This window comes from Marmota monax, unplaced genomic scaffold, assembly GCF_021218885.2.
Source record: "Marmota monax isolate L192 unplaced genomic scaffold, Marmota_monax_Labrador192_F-V1.1 WCK01_AAM20220418_F8-fsc00052, whole genome shotgun sequence".
Classification (NCBI taxonomy): domain Eukaryota; kingdom Metazoa; phylum Chordata; class Mammalia; order Rodentia; family Sciuridae; genus Marmota; species Marmota monax.
This window is the reverse complement of record NW_026693473.1, coordinates 5,953,898-5,975,775: the sequence shown is the minus strand read 5'-3', so window position 1 is coordinate 5,975,775 and position 21,878 is coordinate 5,953,898. Positions and strand designations below refer to the sequence as shown.

The 21,878-nt window shown below is 37.8% G+C and overlaps 1 protein-coding gene across 2 annotated transcripts in view; it reads left to right on the top strand.

Annotated features, from left to right (window-relative positions):
* Heg1 (heart development protein with EGF like domains 1) overlaps positions 1 to 15,219 on the top strand; it is a 75,253-nt gene extending 60,034 nt beyond the window's left edge. For both annotated transcript variants that reach the window (XM_046457816.1, XM_046457815.1), the window contains 3 exons: positions 4,415 to 4,502; positions 7,774 to 7,948; positions 9,966 to 15,219. In XM_046457816.1, coding sequence (XP_046313772.1) covers positions 4,415 to 4,502; positions 7,774 to 7,948; positions 9,966 to 10,115 — 413 coding nt within the window. In that variant the 3' untranslated portion in view covers positions 10,116 to 15,219. The remainder of the gene's footprint in view (positions 1 to 4,414; positions 4,503 to 7,773; positions 7,949 to 9,965) is intronic.
* Positions 15,220 to 21,878: the final 6,659 nt, after the last annotated feature.

Genomic DNA, 21,878 nt, shown 5'->3' with positions numbered 1-21,878 from the left:
TGTTTTATGGTTATTACTTTATGATTATAAAACCCACATAATTTTTCCCAGATTACTTTTTTTCAGGCCACAGATATTTTTGTCTGTCCTTTCATATTCACCCCATGTCCTTTTGGAGGTCATCCTTTCCTTTGAAGGGTTCTGGATATTTTCAGAAGTGACTCCCTCCTCCCCTCAGTCCCCCAGCATGGTCAGAGAGGATTTAGAGCCCATCTTCCCTATTTATAGTCCTCTTACAGTAAGACCAGAACATTCTGCTTAAAGATATTCCACACTGTCTTCCCACCCCAACCCACAGTTGAATGGCAGGTGTAAAAAGTACCTTTTAATTGTGTATACCCTGTGGTTGCATGGGACTGTAAGAAAGACTTAGACCAGTGGAAATGCTGTGTGTTGGCAGAAATTACTCCAAAGAAATGTCCAGGAAGATGGCCATGAACTGCTTAGGAGGAAGGAGAGATCATTATTAAGTCAGCTAAAAGTTTTGTTCAACTGAAAGTAGTCATTTTACTTAGTTTGGACTGGACTCCTTTCATGTCAGAATAGAAGGGAATCGGGGATTGAGGCAAGAGGATTGCTGCTCTGTGTCTGATCTTCCCACTAGCAGGCACTGTTCTGTGAGAGGGAAGGGAGAGAAACTGGAACAAAGTGAAAAAATCACAGGGGAAATTGTCATAATGAAGAGCAGTGGGCACTGGGTATGTTCACATGCAGCCTGTAGACTTGAAGAAGGCAAATTTCAAAAGGTGCAAAAAAAGAAAAAAAGGAGGGAAGGAGAATACTGCAAATAGAGATGGAAGAAGGAAGGAAAGATTTAAAAGGCAAAAATCTAACCATGCATCCCTAATGAACTTGGTAAGGGGAAAACACAACGAACCAATTTAATTTTAAAGTAAAATTAATATGACTACCTAAAAAGTTTAAAAGGATGGTGTATTAGTTGGCTGAAGTTCTTCTGGAGTAAATAAGCCTAGCTAGTTTTAGTTTAAATAGAGAGTTTATTGGAAGGATTCTGGATTCTAGCATTAAGAGTGGCAGGAATCATGGAACTGTGAGGACTCTAGCAGTGGAAGTCAGGGCCTTCTATTCAGAGCACAAGCTAATGTGATTCCATCTTCATATCTCCCCTCTGATGTTTGCTATGTGTGTGTCCGGCTTTCTCTCCTTCCCAGACAATGTGATGGAAAGTCATATTGCCGAATGGTTCTTGAGTGTGTGTCACTGCTCAGTCATTTTGAAAGAGAAGACTCTCTTTTTTTCTGGGAAAGAACTAATTGATCCAGTTTGAATCATGTGTTTATTCCTAATCAGCTATGACCAGGAGATGTTGATACATGTACAAATATGTTTCCCATCACTGCAGATGGAGGAGGGTAAACGGTTCTCAGGAGTTTGCCTAAGCAGACAGACTAGTAGGTTCCTTCTAAATAAGCACATATGTAAAGACAAGTAGAACTTACAGGAAAGGTAGAGGCCCAGAGTGTGTTAGTTTGATGAAAAGTGCTAACAATGACTAAAACAACGTGAAGCTGTGAAGGTGAAGGGAAAAATAGAGCCACTGCGGGTGAAACACTAAAATGTCAACAAATGGCTCTGAAGAAGTAGGACTGAGAATTCCAAATTCTTCATTCTGGAGAATCTTTTCAGATAAGAAGGAATAGGCCAGACAAGCCTACAATGACATTCACTACTTCTTTCCCACCTCAATAAATATTCAGAACACTTGCAAAGCTGGTAAATATTACGCTTGGCCTTGATTCAAACCCCATGTTATTCTGTATCATAATAAATTTAAAGTCAGTGCATAAGCTCAAAAGATCAGGTTAGGAAGGATCAAAAAAAGATGAAGTGGGTGATACTGTTCATACACATAAGTTTCCAGTAACATAGCTTCCCAAAAAAAACATGAAATATGCCCTTTTTGCAATATGTATACTTAACACAATTTTTGTATTTGGAGAAGTGTGTGTGTGTGTGTGTGTGTGTGTAAAATCTAAATAAAATTTGGGAAATACAGAGAAACAAAAATAAGAAAATAAAAGTTAAGCCATAGATATTAACAGTACTGACTTCCCTGGGCATTTTGATGCATTATCTCCTAGGCTCTTTCTCTATGCTCTTGTGCAAGGAGATTTGCTGGCTTTCAACCCAGTGTTGTTTCCTCTCCTCTCTATTGTATACCAGTGCAACCCAGTCTGGTCTGCAAGTCAGCAGCATCACCATTCCTTGGAACTCCCTAAGAAATACAGCTTATGAGCCCTTGCACAGACCTACTGAATCAAACCTCTTAGGGTAGGCACCAGAAATCTATTTCACAAGGCTTCTGGGTGATTCAGATGGACATGAAAGTTTGAAAAGCATAGTCTATACCAGTGCTACTCTAAGTGCAGACTGTAATGGGAACAGATAACATAAAAATTGAACAAAAGTATTTAGAAGTGTTTATATTAATTTGATATGGTTGTGGCATCCAATAGTTTTATTGTATTTTACAAAGGTATCAGTCCACAGTCAACTCCTTTAAAAAGGACAAAAAAGAGGGCTAGGGTTGTAGCTCAATGGTAGAGCACTTTCCTAACATGGGTGAGGCTCTGGGTTCAATCCCCAGCACCACATAAAACTAAATAAACAAAATAAAGGTGTTGTGTCCATCTACAACTAAAAATATTTTTTTTTTTAAAAAAGGGACATAAAGGAAATTCATGATTATTGTGCCTGTGGGAAAAGAAAAGAAAGTGAATTTTGAACCTTTATTTTTGTTCTGTGTTTTTAAAATATATCCCAAAACACAAGCAAATGAACAAAAACTGGTTCATAGTTTGAGAAGCACTGGTCTACATAGTCCATGTCTCTTTTTTTAAAAAAAATTGGTTGTTTCAAAGAAGAACCTGCTACAACCTGCAACCACCTGCAAAGGCACTTCTAAAATTGATGCTTGCTTGTTTTGCTGGAAGTAAGAAAACTTAATTTGGTGAGGAGGAATAAGCAGGAACTAGAATTTGGTCTCTATCTAGGAATGGAGGGAGCCACAGAAGTTTTTTAAAGCAGAGAAATGGCATGATTAGACTTGCTTTTTATAATGAGCAGATAAGACTGGGAGCAAGAAGCTGAGTTGGGAAGCAGTTGCCATTGTTTAAACAATAGATGATGTTAGCTTAGGGCATTCTTGGTGGAAATGAAGAAGAGTAGATACATTCAAGAGATTTGTCCTTTATCTTCATTTCTGTTAAAAGAGAAACTTCTGAATACATGTCAGGAGGTGAGGAGAGAATGAGCTTATTCTATGTTTGGCTATTCCCTATGTAACTCAGTCATGAGAGTTTTCCATAAAAATCCGGTTTCTGTGCTATTTATTTAAATAAAAGGATTGGGAAAGGTTGCCTAATGTCTTTTACACTGTTTGCTCTCTACTGCCTTTATTTTCAACCAGTGCTTAGGGAGAAGGAGACTTAGCCAGAAAGGGGACTAGAGCATTAGTCCCATGTCTAACCCTTTGACTTTACCTGAATGCCTAGAAAGCATGATGCCAATCTTAATTCCATGCAGAAAATATGGTTGTTGGCCTTCATCCTGGGTCTTACAACCTGAGAACACAATTTGAATTCTATTTCTACAACAAAAAATCAACCTGAATATTTAATATAATTTATTAAAAATAATTTCACCAGAAATATACAGGTATAAAACCCGATTAATGAAAACTTTTAGTAGTATTTACTACATATGATATGTGCTTGCTTATATCACTGTTAATTTCTGGTAATTAAATTCAATGTGTAGTTATTGAGGCATCTACTTACTTCCTAGTGTGGTTTATGCACTGATTCCCAAACCCCAGACTTAACTGCCCAATAATGTTTTTGATAAATTTGAGAGTTTAACTTGCCTCTTTTTATTTTATCAAGTAAGATCCTAAAACTGACTCATGCATTTTTATGTCTACTCTCAAAAAAATTAAACACCAATTAATATCAAAAGTAGTAAACAACTAAGATTCTCCATAACTTTAAAAACAATACCATTTCCCAAGGCATATTTTATACATGGTGAAAGACACAATCTTGAGAAAAAAATTAGAAATATAAAATATTATAGAACAGTTATTGAAATGAAACAAGTGTGTGAAAAACTCACTGACTTTTATTTTTCACTTTTGGCCATGAATTACTGAAAATGTCATAAGGGGCTGGTCTGCAGGTACAATTTAAGACCTACCATTCTAGGAATGGCTAAAAGGGGAATCTCTTGTAATACAGAGAAAAGGAAGGGATAGCCATTAAGGATCTCTTGCCAGAGACCAAGAATTAGAAGGTCTCCAGCGGAGGAAGGTTGGTGGCTGTGGGAGGGGAGACTGTTCTTCAGTATTCACTATACCTCCTACCAATCCCCTTGTTTGTTTGTTTGACATATGTAGCCTATCAGCTTATCACTGTGGTGATTGCAGCAGCAGGAGGTGGGCTTCTGCTTATCCTAGGCATTGCACTGATTGTTACCTGCTGCAGGTAAGTGATGAGAGTTCAAATTCTAATCTGTTTCTTTGCTTGTGTGGAAGGGTCAGATTCTTTGCAAGGATCAGGTTTTACTCTTTTAAAGAATACTTGAGGGTAGAAGGGAATGGGAGGGGGCAGGGGATTAGCAAGGGCGGTGGAATGTGATGGACATCATTATCCAAAGTACATTTATGAAGACTTGAATTGGGTGTCAACATACTTTATATATAAACAGAGATATGAAAAATTGTGGTATATATGTGTAATAATAATTGTAATGCAAAAAAAAGTACATGTATAAAGGCATGAATTGGCATGAACATACTCTATATACAAAGATATGAAAAATTGTACTCTATATGTGTAATAAGAATTATAATGCATTCCACTATTGTGTATTTTTAAAAAATAAAATCAATAAAACTAAAAAAAAATTTTAAATAAAAGGCTAAAAAAAAAGAACACTTGAGGTGGTTTAAATCATAGTGTGTAACTGAACCATTAAAAAGAAGGAAAAGGGGAAAGTCATAGTAGTTGGTGCCTAGGGAAAAGAAAGGGAATAAATGGTACTTTATTTATTTCATTTTTTATTAAAAAAGAAAATCCAGCTGAGTGTGGTGGCACACACCTGTAATCCCAGTGGTTTGGCTGAGTCATGAGAATCACAAGTTCAAAGCCTGCCTCAGCAACAGTGAGGCCCTAAGCAACTTAGCAAGACCCTGTCTCTAAATAAAATATAAAAACGACTGGGGATGTGGCTCAGTGGTTGAGTGCCCCTGGGTTCAATCCCTAGTACAAAAAAAGAAACAAACAAAACCCACCATGAGATACCACTTTTCACCCAGTAGAATGACTGTTTAAAATAATGAGTATTGATGAGGATGTGGAAAAATTAGAACTCTTACATGTGGTGGGAATGTAAAATGTAAAACTAATTATAGCACTTCTAGCCTTAGGTATTATACCCAAGAAAAAATGAAACTCTGTAGCCACACAAAAACTTGTACAAAGGATGTTCATAGCAACATTATTCATAATAGCCAAAAGATGAAACCATCCCCAATGTCTATCCACTAACAAATGGATAAACGAAATGTGATGTAGCCACAGAGTAGAATATTATTCAGCTATTAAAAATGAATGACATACTGATACGTGGATGAACCTTGAAGATATTATGCTAAGTAAAATAAGCCAGTTGCAACAGTTCACCTAGTATGTCATTCCATTTATGTGAGTGGTCTAAAATAGGAAAATCTAGTAGAGAATAGATTAGTGGTTGCCGAGGGCTAGGGCTAGGAGTGGTAATGGGGCAATGAGAGAGAGAGAATTGGGGAGTAATTGCTCAGGAGTATGAGGTTTCTTTTTATAGTGATGAAACTGTCCTAAATTATTATGATGATGGTTGCATGATTCTGAATATGCTAAAAACTGTTAAATGAATCATATGGTATGTGAATTATAGCTCAGTAAAGCTATGCATATATAGACAGAGAAAAAAAGAAAGAAGAACCAAAGCAGTTACCTGAAATATTTTAGCAATGGAGAAGTTGTAACTGCAGTGTGAGTTGAGCAGTAAATTTATCTGTAGGCTTCCTGGAAGCCAATGGGATTTGGTTTCTGTTGAGGAAGGATGGCATTGATCCCCCTATCGGTTGAGATAAAGGAAAATTATGACCTTTGATTTATATCCTAATAAATGGCAACAATTATCTATATATAACAGATGGAGAGAACCTACCAAAAGGGCAGTCTTTTCTACCATCAATATTGAAGTCATTTTAAGATATTCTTTATTTCTAGTAAGAACATGGAGAACAATTTACATAACTGCCCATTCAGGAATGCAGGTCTTTGCCTATCTTTTACAAAAATGCCATCAAAGATGATACATATGAGGGGGGATGGTGGCACACACCTGTAATCCCAGAGACTCGGGAGGCTGAGGCAGGAGGATTGCAAGTTCAAAGCCAGCCTCAGCAAAAGCAAGGCATTAAGCAACTCAGTGAGACCCTGTCTCTAAATAAAATATAAACTAGGGCTGGTTGATGTGGCTCAGTGGTTGAGTGCCCCTGAGTTCAATTCCTGGTACTTCTCCCCGCAAAAAATGATAATCCATATAAGTGGAAATAAACTCCTGGACATGAAACTAGAAGCAGTTACCTAGAGGGTCAAAATCTGAGAGCTCAAAGCAATGTATTCCTCATATTTGTGATGTGTTCAATACCATGTGGTGTAGCCATTTTGGAACAGAGACTGTGACATTCATTGCTGAGGAGGGAAGATAATTACGAATAAGTCAGTCATTGTTTAAGACCAGATACCACACCTACAAGAGCAGTAGCAGATCTGAACTTGCATAAAAGACCAATACCTAAACCACATACTGGACATTTGGTTTTATGACCCTGAGTTATTTTGTAACTTCCCCCAGAAAATTTACTTACAGATGAGTGAGAAGGAAGAAACTTCAGATTATCTTACCCAAGGGAAATATAATTTAAAATTTTCTGGTCCTAGGTCCATTAGCTAAGTGAAGAATTCATATTCCAATAATTTTTATTTAGTGAAACATCACTATGGGGTTCCTCTGACCCCCTGAAATCAGGGTGTGGAAGAAACTATGGACTATTTTTTTTTATACAAACAAACCATCCTTTTTTTTTTTTTTTAACGTAATTTGTGAAGTAGCTTCATGTAGTAGAAAGAGCACTGGCTGGAGAGGTGAGAGACCAGACTGAATTCCAGTCCCAGCTTTTCTAGTAGCAAAAGGTAACCCAAAAGACAAGTCAGGTCTCCTCAATAAGCCAGAGTTGCCCTTTCCCTACGGTTCCTGGTTCAGTAAAGCTGGGTGAGACCTAGACACTTCCATGTAAATTCTGGCGCATAGGCCAGTTGAGAGACATTGAACTTCCTTCTGACTCCACCATTCTGTAAACTTTTGATCCTTGTTTCCCTGGAAACCCCCAAGATACAGTGACCTCTGTCCCCCAGGGGAGTAAACAGCTCCAGTGTAGCTGTCTTTGTCCTCTCTGCCCCTGCTAATCTAGTCCTTTGGTATAGAAAACTTTCTGCATCTTTTTTGGTACCTAATTGCACTTTTACTTACTCTGGGCAAACACTAAAAATAATAACCATAATAACATTCCTCAGTGGGTAGCTACACAGAAACACAATGGTATCCCACAGTCTAATTTTTGTTGGAAAATAATTGGTGTTTTTACATATATAATTTCTTTACAGAACTTAGTCATGGAACTTTCCAAATATTTTCATCCCACAGAAAGAATAAAAATGATATAAGCAAACTTATCTTCAAAAGTGGGGATTTCCAAATGTCCCCATATGCTGAGTACCCTAAGAACCCTCGCTCACAAGAATGGGGCCGAGAAGCTATTGAAATGCATGAGAATGGAAGCACCAAAAACCTCCTCCAGATGACAGATGTGTATTACTCGGTGTGTATTCCCATGCCCAAGAGCAGCCTCAGGGCTCCAGTCTCCTCTGAGAAGTTAAATTCTGTTTTGCTGTAGTAAAAGCATTATAGCTAGTTAAAGGTTCAAGAGAATGATAGAATGAGCCTCTTATTTGCATATTTTAACACTCAGTTTAGTTGTGATCTTTTTGCATGATACTTATTAATTTTGATGTTGAGATAAGGCTACTCCATGTAGCACATTACTTTATGGGATTGTAAGCAGTAACCCATGAAATTCCTTTTGAGTTGTAGGAATGAAAGCTAAAAGCTAGAGAAAAAATTTTATGATAGTAAACCCTTGAGCCTTTTATTTTTATTTCTTATCTGCCAACATTTAGCTTGCTTTGTGTAATTAGGTATTTAAAATCTGGGGTTGGAAAAAGGCATGAAGAGAACATTTCAACATCATCCCCAACAAGCACTTTTCAGAGGTTTAGAAGATTATAAAACTCAGGAAGTATTAAATAATTTGCTCTGTCCATCCCTGGATACTTAATTTGAGAAGACAGGACAATACCTTGAGCTCCTGCTTCTCCTGTCCCACATTGAATTTAACCCAGGTCTTATTCCTCTATACTGCCAGTTCATTTCATGTTACACTGTGTCAACCATAAAGCAAATACAAACTGGGCTATCTGAACTGAAAAGTAAACATGTCAGGTGACTTCTCATTAGTTTGAGGTATAGCAATAAACATGAAACCTTGCCCTGTGGAGACTTAATGGCTCTAGACAGTCCTGTTACAGGAACCACAATCCCTCTGGTTGCTATAGGAATTGACCATGGAGGATCAGACTTTGGATGGGAGGGGCAGGTTTGTTCATGCTAAGAAGTTGTTGGTTTCAACTGGTTCTTTGAAAATTTTGAACCCAGAGAAAGAACAAGAAGAAATAAAAAGGAAATAAAAAGAAAGATAAATATCTCCAACATAGCTCTAGTTACAATGTTTCCATTGCTTTCTATATAGAGCTCTGCTTTTTCCTCTGGCAGGAAAGCCCTTTTCCTTTCTTAACTGTAGCCATAACTACACAAGCATTTTACCCAGGCATGAACCCACATCCTTTGTAGGGACTCCTGAGCCCCAGCATCATGTGACAACTGGCAACAAGTAGACCTCCATGTGGTAGGACCCAACTTCACTGCATGTTTCCATAGAATTAGCTGAAGAGTTGTTTTCAATAGATTTAGTTAAGCACTTAAATGAGCCTCATTTTCACTTCAAAACAGTAGGCTGAACAGTGTATAGAAAGAGAGCTTGGGTTTTATAGCATGGAACTGTCACCTGAGTAGATGAGCTGTTCCTTGGTAGGCTCAGGGGTGGTCTGGGTGATTCCCACATTGGGCTCTTATAGGATTTGAGTTTATAATGTGCAGTATCCAGTGCTTTATTTCTGCTGAGAAAGCATTTACCTGTGGTGCTTCAATGAGGGTCTCCTCAAAGTAGCCTCTGTTATTCCCATGGAGCTTTTGTGCAGATCAGGTAGGTAGTTCATGACCCATGAAACTAGTGTTTGGTCAGAGACACTTGAAAATTGCTGTTGGCCTACTGGTTTGGGGTCCTTACTCCATCCTGGAGGTGGTCATAGGACCTTGCAAAATTTGTGTCAGTTGCCCTTTGTGAAGTGACAGGGACAGTAGCCCTCTGCTAAATGCCAGGGAGGACTTGAGCTGCTTATATTCCACAGAGAAAGATACTTTAAAAAATTAAGAATCAGTATACCCACTTCATACAGGATAAACCCAGGTCTTTTACTTTATTGATATAAATTTACTGGATGTCCTTAATATTTTTAATCCCCTTTTTAAATAGGGGCAAATGTAATTTATCCCATGTTCCATAGAGACCTGTGATGGTCCCTACCTATAGGTCAGACCTTGCTCTGCTATTTATAGCTACCTCCACCTTAAGTTTATGAAAAAGTAGAATGCTTTTTTTGCACTTAAATTTAAACCCAAGAATCACTAATTGAGTTTTCTTCTTTTCTCTTTGCAACCAGCCTACAAGTGTAAGAAATCCTGAACTTGAACGAAATGGACTGTACCCTGCCTACACTGGATTGCCTGGATCACGGCATTCTTGCATTTTCCCTGGACAATATAACCCATCTTTCATTAGTGATGAAAGCAGGAGAAGAGACTACTTCTGAGTCCAGGAAAGAAAGGGGCCCATTACTCTGAACTAGTTTCCCAGGATTTCTGTGGCTCAGAGGACACTCTGGCTGCTCTCAGGACTTATCAGAGCCACACTTAAGTGGCAAGCAGAAAAGAGACAGGCACAAGGGGCATGACCACAATGGAAGGGGACAGATGGATGTGGAACTGCAGACTGCTTGTTCAGCACCTTTGTTGTTACTGTGAACATGAACATGGGCCAGTACCAAGAGAGTTTCTGAGTGACTGCAACATAGCACTGGCAGTAGGGGCAATCATTAACCATAGCTAGGTATCATTGTGAGGACCCAATTCTCCCTTAGTTTGCACTTTAGTAAATTGGGCAGGGAGGTTTCCTGGATTTGTTTCAAGATGGTTCAGGAAAGAAGGTTTCCTTTCCTGAGACACTTCCATAGGCCACAATTTGGTGATTAATTTGTAGCTAGATGCTAGCTCTATGTTTTCCTGCTCCGTGCCTATGTGCTAAACAATAGCTGGGGATAAACATACCACTAAGGTTTGAAGATGCTAACGTTGAATGTACAGTATTTTAAGATTTCCATGTTGTTGTATGCTATGGTTTCTAAGTCAATCTCCTAAAATCAGGAATTGACATTTGTGAGGCACAACACACAACATCCATTTGTATTTCAAGGCAAGGTGGCACATTTATTTAAGATGTCCACTCAACTTTGGCAGTTAAATCTCACGTTTTCAAGCAAGTCTGCATCAGGGCAAAACAATTTATACTTGGTTTTAGTTGGAGACATCCACTGGCCCCTAATGAGGCCCAGCAGGCAGAATTGGGGGTTTACCCTACAAGCAGTGGGGTACTTTCCATCCCTGAGGACTTTTCATGAGGTCTGGGACTCTGACCACCATTGTGGAGACCAGAGGCTACAAAGGATGGGATGGAAATGGAGAGTTGAATGCTGGTAGGGTCTTAGATGTTATTTCACCAGTAAAGGAAAAGCAGTGTGCTGTCCCTGCAGCAGAATGCGGTTAGAGGAAGGAGCTGAATAGGCATGTTGGTTTCCTAGATCACCAGTGCTTTGGGAAGCCATGGGGATTCCTGTGGGAAGAATAGGAACCCAGGATGGAGCCTCAGATAAGTGTGCTAACCTGCTCATCTTTATATCCATATCCTTATCCACAAACTCACTATAAACCTCAGCCACTCAGAGTTATTTATGCATTGAAGAACTAACTTATTTTCTCAAATCCAATCATTTGTACCTCTTTATGTGACTGTGCAGTGTCCCCTGGAAACACAGTTGTAGTTCAAAGCAGCATTGGAGAACTACATCCTGGCAGGTTAGTGATCTGAGAGTTTGCTTTTGGGAAGGAGATTCTACATGTCTTATTTATCATGCCTGTGATATGGGTCCTGCAAAGGAGGCATGTTCAGCACTCAGTGTCTTTAACTGCTCTCTGTGGAACTATATTCATTTATCTGCTTATGGAACACCTGATTTTGGATGAAGTGATGGGAAGACAGAGGTAAAAGAATTGTTCTCACCCTGAAGCTGGGAGTTAAATGGCACGCATTTCTGGAAATGGTACAACTGTTGGGACAATTCTGCCCTGGGCATGGTTGTTTCTTCAGGGTTCTCTAATTTCTTCAAAGCACATTCAGTTCTCTCCCTAAGTGTGGAGTCCTATGTCCCTTGGTCTCTGCAACTCACCATCACCTGCTATAGCAGGAACACTTGAAAGGGGCAATGAATTTTAATGGTTAAATTGCACCTATAAATATAAAAATAATTCTGTTATCAATGGATGTTAAGTTAAAATTTCAAAGTATCACCGTCTTGAAACTTTGGGTCTTGTATCTCTGTGGAACCAAATGGCCTTTTGTGCCTCACTGCCTCCTATCCAACTGGAGAGCTCCGAGCTCCTGCACTCAGCTCACCTGAGCCAACAGACTTGGATCCCTTGTGAGGTGGACTTGCTCCACCTCTTACGCAGCATCCCTGTTCCTCCCTAGGCCCCACAGCTATGGGAGGAGCCACCATAGAAGCTCTTTCCTGACATGTATTTCTGCTGCCTTGAGCTGATGTCACAGCTGGCAAATCATCTCCTATCTCAGGGTCAGAAGCCTTAAGTCCCACAAAATGAAGTGTTTGAAGAGCATTTGGGGGAAGAATCCCAAAGTCCAGAAAAGTGTGTCCTTTGAGTTCCAAAAGTTGTTTGCCTCTTCATGGCTTTTGTTAAGTGTTGAGTATTTCATTGATTAAGGGTGTTTTGTTGTTGTTGTTGTTGTTGTTGTTGTTAACTGTGAAAAAAAGCACCAAACAAGGTTGAGTTCACACCATCTCTACAATTTCCAGGAGGTATGGGATGTAGAAAGCATCCTGAGGTTTAAGAAAGCATGAAAAGGAGCATGCGTGTTGTCCAGTGCTAACAACACCCTGGATGAGGAAGCTAGGGACTGGGTCTACTCCTGTTGAGATTAATACCTCTCTTGTGCCAAGAGAAAATAACTGATATGGTGTTAGCAGCCCATGGACAGAACAGGTCTGGGTGTGTGTACTCCTGACATGGGGGATCTCAATCAGGGAGCAAGAGCTTAGCATCAGCCCTCACACCTGGGATGCACTATTCATGTGCACAACAATGTCATGGTTCTGCATTGGAACCCCACAGCTAGGGGAAAATGGGAGGAAGGGAAAAGTGACACTAACTGCCCTCAAAATGCTTCTGTAGGGAAAAGTCAGGCTAGGTGGAACCTGTGTGTCCTGGAACATGACAGAGCATGACTTAAGGAGGGATTGACTTCCTGGCTTCCCAGTATCCACTCTGGGTTTTGTTTAGTCTCCTAAAAGTCCTATTTCCATTTTTTTCCCTGTTTGCTCCATGAACTATTTCTTTAGGAGGATAAATAACATCTTTCATGTTCCTGCCATGACCAGGCTCCATACAGGGTACTTGGCTTCACGGCATCCTTGTTAGTTGACCATGAGAGCATTTATTTCCTGGATATAGAAACCTTCAGAGAGGACAATTCTGTAGAGGCAAATTCAAGTCCTAGTCAGCCTGACTCACCCTGTTGTTCTTTCCACTAGGTCTCCCTGCCTCACCTTCCTGGCAGGCATCTCACCATGCAGTGTACTTTAAATGTCAATGAGGGCAAGAGAGATTGGACTTAAAAATAAATTATTTTTAGAGAAGCTTAATATTAAACAGTATCCTAACTAATGACATAAAGTGCAAAAAAGTGTTGAATATCCTTTTGAAGATGTCCTTTCAGGTTGGTGTGTGTATATATCTTGGGTGCTTGTGGTCTCATTAAGAAAATAGTGGCTGGCTTATGCTTGGCAAGAAGCATATTGGTATGTGTCTTTGGCAGTAGGAAGTTAAGGTGATGATCTGGGTAGGTTTTTGACAAACACGGCCAGACATACACTTCCTTTGGAGGGCTGTCTTGTTCCCATAGTAAGACCATGGCTCCCAAATATTGGGAGAATATTTTTTGTGAATCATCATCAGCGTTGGGAACATAGTTTAAATGCTGATAAACCTTGCTCCTTTAAGGGAAAGGTAATTTTCAGAAGCAGATAAGTTATTTAGAGCCAGAATTGCTGACTGGATGGTGCAGTCAAGCTGGATGATGGTAGTTAAAAAGATCAAAAAGTAAGATGTGACTATTGAGTTTTGGAAGAGGTAACTCTTGGAAGTTGGCCCATAGGAGAGGGCAGCATCTTTGCAATAAGATTGTTACCCAAAAATGTCTGTGAAAGATAATAGCTATTCAGATGTGAAAGTTGTAGAGCAGTCATATTTAGGGTGCCCCCTTCCTCACACAAGGCTTCAGATGTTTCGTTAAGCTACTTTGCCCACTGGTAAAGTGCTCAGGTGCACTTTAACTCATTGACTTTGCCTGAAGAAGTAGGTCTGTATAGTGAACCCAAAATTAGACTTTGATCCATAGTTCTAAAATAAACTTTGACTTTGGGACTAGAAGACCTGAGCACTTCTTTGGAGAGAAGAAGAAAGCAAAATTAGTATTTCAGTATTTTGTATCTTATTAAAACTGCTCTTAATATCAGAGATTATTTTTTCTATCTGAAAGCTTTTGTGGAGATAGGAAGGGGCATTTCATTTCACTTCTTCTTGATGAAGCATCATTCTAAGATTCTTGTGTGCATTTTTGGAAACAAATAGGGTTTTATAGAGTTCACCTTTGAGTAGGTGTTCTTTTTCTTAAAACCCCAAAGAAGAAACTAGTAAAAAATGGTGGTAACATTAAATGACAATTAATTTGTTCTTTTAAAGTATCTTAGTAATCTTATACTCCCTATCTGATGTAAATTTTAGCTCGCAGAAAAGCCTGTGAAACCAAAGGAGACTATTTAGTTCTAAAAAGAGACAGATCCTAGACTAGATCTGTCCCATGGGCATTTTCAAGACAACATTTCAAAGGAGTTTGCTATTAGATTCTGTTTTTATAATTTTTTTTTAAATTTTTATTGTTGGTTGTTCAAAACATTACATAGTTCTTGATATATCATATTTCACACTTTGATTCAAGTGGGTTATGAACTCCCATTTTTACCCCGTATACAGATTGCAGAATCACATCCGTTACACATCCATTGATTTACATATTGCCATAATTTTTAAATGATATTAGTGTACTTCAGTGCAAAGTCCCTGGGTGGAAAGGGTGGGACAGGACAGGGATGGGACATAACCAGTTTGTCTGGGAAACTGATCCAACTCACTTACCTTTCTGTATTACCTAGACTTGTTCTAAAAAAAAAATGATTGTTTCATGAAGAGTTGCTGTGAGTTTTTTAAATGTTTGTGTTGCTGGAATTATGGTTAAATGGAGCATGTAGTGGAAATATGAACTTTTTGAGTTTTCATATTGTCCTGGATTTGTGTTTGTAAACCTTTAAACTTAGCCCCTGGTTGATTGTGTTAAATCCATTATGAGAATGTTATTTAAAGTTGTATTATAATTGCAGCCTTCACTAATTATTCAGTACTGTAGTAGCAAAGTATTATTTGTAAGAATTCGGTTATTTTTCTACTTGTATCCACTATAAGTCTGGCGTTCTAGTCAGTAAAATGATGCAATAAAATGATATCATTCTCGTTTTGTGGTTTTATCTTAATAATAAGTAAACTAACTGGATCACAAGTTATTTTTTATGAGGGCATTTACTTAAACAATACAAGTGTACAGTGAACTCCTGCACAGCAAATGTAGGCAGTGGTCATTTTCCTACCCTCAATGCCCAGAAGATGGGACACTGTTGATGATGGATAAATGGATGGATGGATGGATGGACAGATGGAAGGACAGATGAATCTAAATGATAAAAGGCCTAACTTGGATATAACACCTGCTTTTGTTTTACATTCCTCTCTGAATTGGAGGACATAAGTAACCAATTCAGACATTGGGAATTTCCTCCTGAATGCCTCTTTCTACTACTCCATGCCAACTCCTCATATCTTGGAGGAGAAGGAAATATATATCTGTGCTCTGATGGACAGGATTTATGGAACTTTAAGACAGTGGGCCATGGACCTTACACATACAGTGGCCTAGGAATATGGCTGCCTGGTTAGCTATATGTTCAATCGTTTCCTTGGATGCCTCACATGACAGGGACAATTGAACTTTTCACCTGCTTTATGGCAAAAACCTCAAAAACCTTGGCACTAGGAGAGGCCAATGATAGTAGTTTGATCCATGGAAGTGACTTTTTGGCAGATTATATTAGAGAAGTGGCCCATCAAACATTCCTGAATGGTGCTGACTGGCAACTGTCTCCTATTCTTTTTTAAAATTTTTTTATTTGTTTTAATTAGTTTTACATTGCATTTATGCATTTGATATATCATACATAGTGGGATATAATTTTTCTGAGTGTACATGTTGCAGATTCATATTAGTCATGTAGTCACATATATACATACAGTAATAATGTTTGTTTCATTTTACTATCTTTTCTATCCCCACATTCCCTCCCTCCCCTCCCATCACTTCTTTCTACCTAATCTAAGGTAACACTATTCTTCTCTAGTGCCCCTCCACCTTATTGTAAATTAGAATCTGCATATTAGAGAAAATATTCAGCCTTTGGTTTTGTGAGATTGGCTTATTTCGCTTAGTATGATATTCTCCAATTCTAACCATTTACTGGCAAATGCCATAATTTTACTCTTCTATAAAGCTGAGTAATATTCCATTCAGTATATATAACATGTTTTCTTTATCCATTTATCTATTGAGGGACACCTGGGTTGGTTGGTTTCATAGTCCAGCTATTGTGAATTGAGCTGCTATAAACATTGATGTGGCTGCATCACTGTAGTATGCTGATTTTAAGTCCTTTGGGTATAAACCGAGGAGTGGGATTGCTGGGTCAATTGGTGGTTCCATTCCCAGTTTTCTGAGGAATTGCCATACTGCTTTCCATAGTGGTTGCACCAATTTGCAGTCCCACCAGCAATGTATAAGTGTGCCTTTTTCCCTACATCCTTGCCAACATTTACTGTTGCCTGTATTCTTGATGATTGCCATTCTGACAGGAGTGAGATGAAACCTTAGAGTAGTTTTGATTTGTATTTCTCTAATTGCTAGAGATGTTGAACACTTTTTCATATTTTGTTGATCAATTGTATGTCTTCTTCTGTGAAGTGTCTGTTCAGTTCCTTAGCTCATTTATTGATTGGGTTATTTGGTTTTTTGGTGATAAATTTTTTTAGTTCTTTATATATCCTAGAGATTAATGCTTTATCAGAGGTGCATGTAGTAAAGATTTTCTCCCAATCTGTAGGCTCTTTCCTCACATTATTGTTTCCTTTGCTGAGAAGAAGCTTTTAAATTTGAACCCATCCCATTTATTAATTCTTGATTTTACTTCTTCTGCTTTAAGAGTCTTATTAAGGAAGTCAGATCCTAGGCCCATGTTGTGAAGATTTGGGCCTATTTTTTCTTCTGTTAGGCGCAGGGTCTCTGTTCTAGTGCCTAAATGTTGATCCACTTTGAGTTGAGTTTTGTGCAGGATGAGAGACAAGAGATTTAATTTCATTTTGCTACATACAGATTTCCAATTTTGTGAGCACCATTTGTTGAATAGGCTGTCTTTTCACCAGTGAATGTTTTTGGCACCCTTGTCTAGTACGAGATAACTGTATTTATGTGGGTTTGTCTCTGTGTCCTCTATTCTGAACCATTGGTCTACAAGTCTATTTAGATGCCAATACCATACCATTTTGTTACTATAGCTCTGTAGTATAGTTTAAGGTCTGGTATTCTAATGCCTCTTGCTTCACTTTTCTTGCTAAGAATTGCTTTAGCTATTCTGGGTCTCTTATTTTTCTAAATAAATTTCATGACTACTTTTTCTATTTCTATAGGGAATGTCATTGGGATTTTAATAGGAATTGCATTAAATCTATATAACGCTTCTGGTAGTATGGTCATTTTGACAATATTAATTCTGTCTATCCAGGAGCACGGGAGATCTTTCCATCTTCTGAGCTTTTCAATTTCTTTCTTTAGTGTTCTGTAATTTTCATTGTAGAGGCCTTTCACCTCTTTGTTAGATTGATTCCCAGGTATTTTATTTTATTGAGGCTATTGTGAATGGAGTAGTTTTCCTAATTTCTCTTTCAGTGGATTCATCACTGATGTATAGGAATGTGTTTGATTTATTGGTATTGATTTTATATCCTACTACTTTGCTGAATTCATTTATTAGTTCTAGAAGTTTTCAGTGGAATTTTTCGGTTCTTCTGTCAGATATAGAATCATATCATCAGAAAATAGTGATAGTTTGAGTTCTTCTTTACCTATTTGTATCCCTTTAATTTCTTTCTTTTGTCTAATTGCTCTGGCTAGAGTTTCAAGGATGATGTTGAAAAGAAGTGGTGAAAAAGGACATCCTTGTCTTGTTCCAGTTTTTAGCAAGAATGCTTTAAATTTTTCTTCATTTAGAATGATATTGGCCTTGGGTTTAGCATATATAGCTTTTACAATGTTGAGGTATGCTGCTACTATCCCTAGTTTCTCTAGTGTTTTGAACATGAAGGTGTGCTGTATTTGGTGAAATACTTTTTCTGCATCTATTGGGATGATCATATGATTCTTGTTTTTAATGTTTAATGATGAATTACATTTATTGATTTCTGTATACTGAACCAGCCCTGCATCCCTGGGATGAATCCCACTTGATCGTGGTATGCTATCTTTTAATATGTTTTTGTATGTGATTTGCCAGGATTTTATTGAGGATTTTTGCATCTACATTCATCAGGGATAATGGCCTGAAGTTTTCTTTCCTTGAGGTGTCTTTGTCTGGTTTTGGTAACAGGGTGATATTAGCCTCATAGAATTAGTTTGGAAGGTTTCCTTCCTTTTCTATTTCATGGAATACTTTGAGGAGTATTGGTATTAATTCTTCTTTGAAAGTCTTGTAGAACTCAGCTGAGAATCCATCTGGTCCTGGGCTTTTCTTGGTTGGTAGGCTTTTGATGGCGTTTTATATTTCATTGCTGGAAATTGATCTGTTTAAATCATGTATGACCTCCTCATTCAGTTTGGGTAGATCATTTGTCTCTGGAAATTTGTTGATGTCTTCAATATTTTCTATTGAGTATTTTCTATTAGAGTATAAATTTTCAAAATAGTTTCTAATTATCTTCTGTATTTCAGATGCGTCCATTGTGATATTTCCTTCTTCACCTTGTATTTTATTAATTTGAGTTTTCTCTTTGTTAGTATGGCCAGGGGTTTATCTATTTTATTTATTTTTTCAGAAAACCGACTTTGTTTTGTCAACTTTTTCAATTGTTTCTTTTGTTTCATTTTCATTGATTTCAGCTCTGATTTTAATTATTTCTTGCTTCTACTGCTTTTGATATTGATTTGTTCTTCTTTTTCTAGGGCTTTGAGATGTAGTATTAGGTAATTTATTTGTTGACTTTTTATTCTTTTAATAAATGCAATGCAATAAACTTTCCTCTTAGTACTGCCTTCATAGTGTCCCAGAGATTTTGATATGTTGTTTCAGTGTTCTCATTTACCTCTAAGAATTTTTTATTTCATCCTTGATTTCTTCTACCATCCACTCATTATTTAATAGTGTGTTATTCAGTCTCTATTTGTTAGAGTAGCTTCTATTTTTTATTTTATCATTGATTTCTAATTTCATTCCTTTGTGGTCTGATAGAATGCAGGGTATTATCTCTCTCTCTCTCTCTCTCTCTCTCTCTCTCTCTCTCTCTTTACTAAGAGTTGCTTTGTGGCATAAGATATGGTCTATTTTAGAGAAGGAGCCATGTGCTACTGAGAAGAAAGTATATTTGCTCATTGATGGATGGAATATTCAATATATGGCTGTTAAGTCTAAATTATTGATTATATTATTCTATAGTTTCCTTATTTAGTTTTTTCTTGGAAGTTCTGTCTAGTAGTGAGAGAGGTGTGTTAAAGTCACCCAGTATTAATGTATTGTGGTCTATTTGACTCTTGAAATTGAGAAGGGTTTGTTTGATGTACATAGCTGCTCCATTGTTTGGGGCATAAATATTTATAATTGTTATGTCTTGATTATATATACTTCCCTTAAGAAGTATGAAATGTCCTTTTTTTTTGTCTTCTGATTAACTTTGGTTTGAAGTCTACTTTCTCTGAAATAAGAATGGAAACCCCTGCTTGTTTATGCAATCCATATGAGTGATTCGTTTTTCCCCTTCCTTTCACCTTCAGCCTGTAGATGTCTTTGCTCATGAGGTGAGTCTCTTGAAGACAGCATATTGTTTGGTCCTCTTTTTAATCCAATCTGCCGGTCTATGTCTTTTGATTGATGAGTTTAGGTTGTTAACATTCAAGGTTATTATTGAGATATTACTAGTATCCCCTGTCATTTTGATTTATTTCTGGTTTTTGATTTGTCTTAGTTTCTCTTTTAGTTGAATGTCCCAGTAGTATAGATCCTCCCTTTGCTGGTTTTCATTTTTTTTTACTTCTTCCTCATAGAATATTCTGTTGAGAATGCTCTGTAGTGTAGCTTTCTAGTTGTGAATTCTTTTAATTTTTGTTTATCATGGAATGTTTTAATTTCACCTCCAAATCTGAAACTTATTTTTGCTGGATATAAAATTCTTGTTTGACATCCATTTTATTTCAGAGCTTTAAATATATTATTCCAGGACCTCTGAGCTTTGAGAGTCTAGGTTGAGAAATCATTTGAGATCCAAATTGGTTTTCCCCTATATGTAATTTGATTTTTTTCCTCTCACAGTCTTTAAGATTTTATCTTTAATCTCTGTGTTAGAGATTCTCATTAAAATGTGTCGGTGTGGGTCTGCTGTAATTTTGTACATTTGGGGTCCTGTAAGCCTCTTGTATTCGATTTTTCATTCCATTTTTTATGTTTGGGAAATTTTCTGCTATTATATCATTGAAAAAATTGTGCATTCCTTTGGTTTGTATCTCTGCTCCTTCATCTATTCTGACAACTCTTAAATTTGGTCTTTTCATGTTATCCCATAATTCTTGGGTGTTCTGTTCATGGTTTCTTACCATCTTCTCCACATGTTCAACTCTACTTTCAAGATTATATATTTTGTCTTCATTGTCTGAGGTTCTGTCTTCCAAGTAGTCTAGTCTGTTGGTGATGCTTTCTATTGAATTTATAATTTGGTTTACTGATTCCTTCATTACAAGGGTTTCTGCTTGTTTTTTTTTTTTTCCACAATCTCTCTTTATTGAAGTAGTCTTTCACTTCAGTTTAAGTAGATACAATCTGAACTCCTTCTTGGATATTTCTTCTTCTGTGTTATCAGTGGCTTCTGTTGTTGAAGCATCTTGTTTGGGGATCTTTATTCCCTTGCTTTTTCATGTTGTTCGTGTGTTTTCCCATCTAAAGCAAGATAAATTCTACCCTGTAGACCTACAGTGTCCCTGATGGTTTCCAGTACTTCACCTTTACTGGTAAGACCAATATCAACAGCACCCAGCATACACAATATATAACCTTAAATCTAATAGTTCCCACCAAGACATCTACTGCTTTCTTGCATTAACCCAAAATGATGAGTTCAGTAACTATCTATAGTATAAACAGAACATTTGTTAAAATGATTTACAATTTCAAATGGTGGATGAAATAACAGAGGTATAGTATGCAGTATTAGAGAGGGAGGAAGAGAGAAGCTAGAAGTAAAAATTCACAGGAAGAGTGGAAGAGGAGCCAACAGAGATTGGCTGTTGGTTGGAGAAAAGTTGGAAAGAAAATAGATAGAGAGGAAGAATACGAACAAATAGAAAAAATAATACATAAGAATACAACAAAAATGCAAAACACCATTCACATATCATTGTCCTCCACACACTGATGCATAAAAAACATCCTGTTCCAAATATGGTAGAGAGATTAGTGAATCAAAAAATAAAATAAATTTTGCTGGAAAGTCGAACTGTCTCTGTCAGTGTACAACAGTGTCTCAGCCCTATCCCTGACATCTCTTGGGATCACCAAACCCAAATTAGCCCTCACAAACCTAGTCAGTCTCTATCCCACCGATCTGGGCTTCAGATATCTGAGGATCAGCCATGCTGCAGTCCCAAGATCTCAATGCTGCTCCTGCTTGCAGATAGACCACCAGGGAAACACTCATGCAGAGAGCAACCCTGGGATGCAGCAGCAAGATAAGTACTACCAACAGCTTCAGCAGGAACACCTGCAGGCACCCCCACACTGGACCTGCAGGTCCCAGCTGGAGTCCCCACACAG